This window comes from Hippocampus bargibanti, linkage group LG20 (genome assembly GCF_051943395.1).
Source record: "Hippocampus bargibanti isolate YZ-2025 linkage group LG20, ASM5194339v1, whole genome shotgun sequence".
Taxonomy (NCBI): domain Eukaryota; kingdom Metazoa; phylum Chordata; class Actinopteri; order Syngnathiformes; family Syngnathidae; genus Hippocampus; species Hippocampus bargibanti.
In genome coordinates, this window is record NC_142753.1 from 1,701,480 (window position 1) to 1,704,972 (window position 3,493).

The following is a 3,493-nucleotide window of genomic DNA, read 5'->3' on the forward strand; positions in this document are numbered from 1 at the left end:
GATAGCTAGCTAGCGACTAGATAGCAAGTTAGATAGCGAATAGATTGGATTGAATTTGCCATTATTAGTCTCGCAGTGGAGAAATTTAAATTTACATAGCAAATAAATAGGAAATAGTTAGTTTTTGACTTCAAGATGGTGGCGTGAGTGTTGCTGCCTTTACAGCAGCTCCTGTATTTTGTTTTTCTACTTCTTCCTTTCCTTTCCTCTTAATTTTATCACGCGGGGCAACGGACTCATTCCATCCGCCGCGCGGGGCAACGGACGCAGTAAGGCGGCGGCGCACTTGCCGCCCCGCCGGCTCCATCAAGGGACCATGCCGGACCGTCGCTTTCCCGGTCACGCCGTCCGGGGGAGGGGCGCCATTTGGACTCTGGCGGGAGACCCGCCATCCGAAGGGGTTCGGGGGCGCCAACGTGGCTTGAAAAAGGAGAAGAAGCGCCCGGGGAGCAGCGCTGCAAAGAGCCTAACCGGTTTGAGTGACATTGGCCTTTTTCACATGGCGTTCCCCCACGTTCAAAGTGACTCATGTAATTGATTCATTACAGGAGGAAAATGCAAAGGTGAAATGTGGCTCGACAAGACCCGCCTAGAAGAAACCAAGCGCTTGCGTGAGAACACAAGAGAAATTAATGAAGGGCCCCACCCTGAAGAGGGCCGCACAAAGCCAACCGACTCCTTTGTTTGCGCCAGCCGCGCAGCGTATAAAACCTCGCCGCGCCTCCGACACCGAGCTAGGGGCAGACTGGATTCTGTTCGGTGAGTACGTTCTTTGTGTTGACGCCTGTCGGTCGACGCGTACCCCCGCACTCGGTCCAATCGAGCCATCGGGAGGGGCGGGTGGGGCCTCGCGGACGTTGTGCGCGCTCCAGGGATTTTTGTCCAACGGGGTCGCGGCTTTTGGATGCAAGAAGTAACATGACCGCGGTGGGGGGGGATGTGGGTCGGTCAGTCAGTTTGACCCGGCGGGACTCGCGCTGACCTCTCTTTCATTTCTCCCGATGTACATTCAATGTGGCCTTGGCTGTCTTTCAGAACGGCGTCTGACACAATGGGGACTTTGAAGGTTTTTGCGTTTGTCCTTTTACTGATTGGTAAGTCACCCCCACCCACCCCCCACCCCCCTTCAAAGGCACCAACCAGTCTTGGGCTGACAAGCACTAACCCCGCGGGGCCACGTTGCCGTTGACAGGAAACATCAGCCTGCCCAGCTGTCTGGCACAAAATACCCCGGATGAAAACGGCGGATCCGGTCCGGTGTCGTCCCTGCCCAATCCCTCCTCATCCGGGCCCAGTTCCTCCACGGCTGGGCCCAGTTCCTCCTCATCCGGGCCCAGTTCCTCCTCATCCGGGCCCAGTTCCTCATCCGGGCCCAGTTCCTCCACGGCTGGGCCCGGTTCCTCCACGGCTGGGCCCGGTCCCTCCACAGCCAGTACCCCGACGACCAACGTCGGGCCAGTCACTTGTGTGGGTTCCGATTTCCTTCTCGGTTTAAAGCTCGACCAGGATGTCGGCCTTTCCGTGCGTGTTTTTGGAAACCGCGTTTGGATTGAGGGCGTGGATTATTCCAGCGGATATCCGGATCCAAACACGTCTTCGGACTCAAGCTCGTCTTCAGCCGTGAGCTCGAATGGGGGCGGGAGCTCGAGCCAGAGCCAGAGCTCGCCCTCGGCCGCCCCCTCCCCCCCCGGAGGTGCCACCCCAGATGACAGAAAGTAACGGGCGCGCCCACCTTCCAACTGCAGCTCCGGGCTGGCTTTCTCTCCTTTTGACACTTAAGACGCCATCAAGACTTTTCTGTCGCTTGCCGCCTCCTCCTCCAATCGGTCGCTCGTAATCCGCATGTAGTCGTTCCGGGGAGACATGAAAACACTCGATTGGTTTCCATGCCGTTTGCACGCTCACTTCTGCTCCTCTTGAATAAAACTCATGAGCTCAGGCTGTCTGTGGCTTTTTAATAATAATAATAATAATAATAATACATGTCATTTATAAGCGCCTTTCAAAACTCTCAAGGTCACTTTACAGTCGCAGGATAAATTTTTCTGTGGGTGAGCAGCGGCAGTCACACGCGCCAGCGTTCACTCACCCCAGAAGTAACTGAAATAGATAGAACGCTAACTAGCTAATAGAGAGGTAGCTATCTAGCTAGCTATGGATGACATTTACTAATTCCTAGCTATCTCGCTAGCTAGCCAATAGATAACGAATAGATAGCCAGCTAACAAGCTAATAGATAGCTAGCTAGTTGGATAGATAGCTAACAGATACCCAGCCAGCTAGGTAGATAGCTAATAATAATAATACATTTGATTGATACGCACCTTTCAAAACTCTCAAGGTCACTTTACAGTCACAGGTTATGTTTTTCTGTGGGTGAGCAGCGGCAGCCACATGCGCCAGCGTTCACTCAACCCGGAATAACTCAAATAAATAAAAAACCAGCTATTAGATAGCCAACAGATAGGCAGCCAGTTAGCCAATAGGTAGCTAATGGATAGCTGCTAACCAGCAGCCAGCTAGCTCATCGATAGCTAGCTAGCTGGATAGATAGCTAAAAGATAGCCATCCAGCTAGCTAGATCGCTAATAATAATAATACATTTGATTTGTAAGCACCTTTTAAAACTCTCAAGGTCATTTTACAGTCACAGGTTAAGTTTTTCTGTGGGTGAGCAGCGGCAGCCACATGCGGCAGCCACATGCGTCAGCGTTCACTCAACCCGGAAGTAACATAAAGTAAAAATACAAAAAAAACTAAATAACAAATAATATGACAACACAAAGACACAGAGAGTCATTCATTCTTCTGTGACTTTCTGTACCCTCTTTGTGACATAAAGCGGTTCTAGATGAAAGAGGAGAGTATCAAAGCGTCATTTTCAGCAGTGGATCAGTTACGTCGTGGTGGCATGTGCCCGTCTACTACAAGCTAGATGTGGAAAGCAAACACGCAGCTGTAGCATCCATCGACGAAAAGAGATTGTCTCACATCTCCTGTCCCACATAAATACGCTTCAATTCCAAGCCAAAATTTTCGCCCTCACGGGCTGGGTTGGGCGAACCCCTGGCCGGATCCCCACGAGCCTCGTCATTTGCCCAATCAAGTCGGGTTCTCTGACCCCAGTTAGCAAGAGTGCAGGAAGACCCCCAATGTGATTTGGCCTCTGGAATTGATCCCGGTTTTTGGGGTGTCTCAACGGTGTGACTCGTCGAACCACAGCGAGCGCACGGGGGCCTCTTCATTTTGAGCACATTGCTACAAAACGTAAACGTACATTATCCTATGACTGTAAAGTGTCCTTGAGAGTTTTGAAAGGCGCTTAGAAATTAAATGTATTGTTATTAAAAGCATCATGGAAAGAAGAGCTCAGGTGGCTTGTAGCAGACAATGCAACGTAGTAGTACTTTGCAATTTTTGCGATTCGTCGTCTTACTGTGTTTTAAGTTGTGATAAATGGGGCAGGCAACTTTATGGCCGGGCAGGCAACCAG

At 51.1% G+C, this 3,493-nt stretch overlaps 1 protein-coding gene across 1 annotated transcript; it reads left to right on the forward strand.

The window, feature by feature from the left end:
• Positions 1–301: 301 nt before the first annotated feature.
• LOC148882626 (uncharacterized) lies at positions 302–1,939 on the forward strand. The gene is made up of 4 exons (XM_089023372.1): positions 302–473; positions 549–759; positions 1,036–1,094; positions 1,193–1,939. The coding sequence occupies exons 1-4, from the start codon at positions 317–319 to the stop codon at positions 1,717–1,719; spliced, it is 954 nt and encodes a 317-aa protein (XP_088879498.1). The 5' UTR covers positions 302–316; the 3' UTR covers positions 1,720–1,939.
• Positions 1,940–3,493: the final 1,554 nt, after the last annotated feature.

What these genes read in the sequence shown, in the direction of transcription:
- LOC148882626 (XM_089023372.1), top strand. Translation starts at nt 317, where the DNA reads ATGCCGGACCGTCGCTTTCCCGGTCACGCCGTCCGGGGGAGGGGCGCC. An exon ending in CGCTGCAAAGAGCCTAACCG is followed by an intron (nt 474 to 548) that starts GTTTGAGTGACA and finishes GATTCATTACAG; the next exon opens with GAGGAAAATGCAAAGGTGAA. An exon ending in GGCAGACTGGATTCTGTTCG is followed by an intron (nt 760 to 1,035) that starts GTGAGTACGTTC and finishes GCTGTCTTTCAG; the next exon opens with AACGGCGTCTGACACAATGG.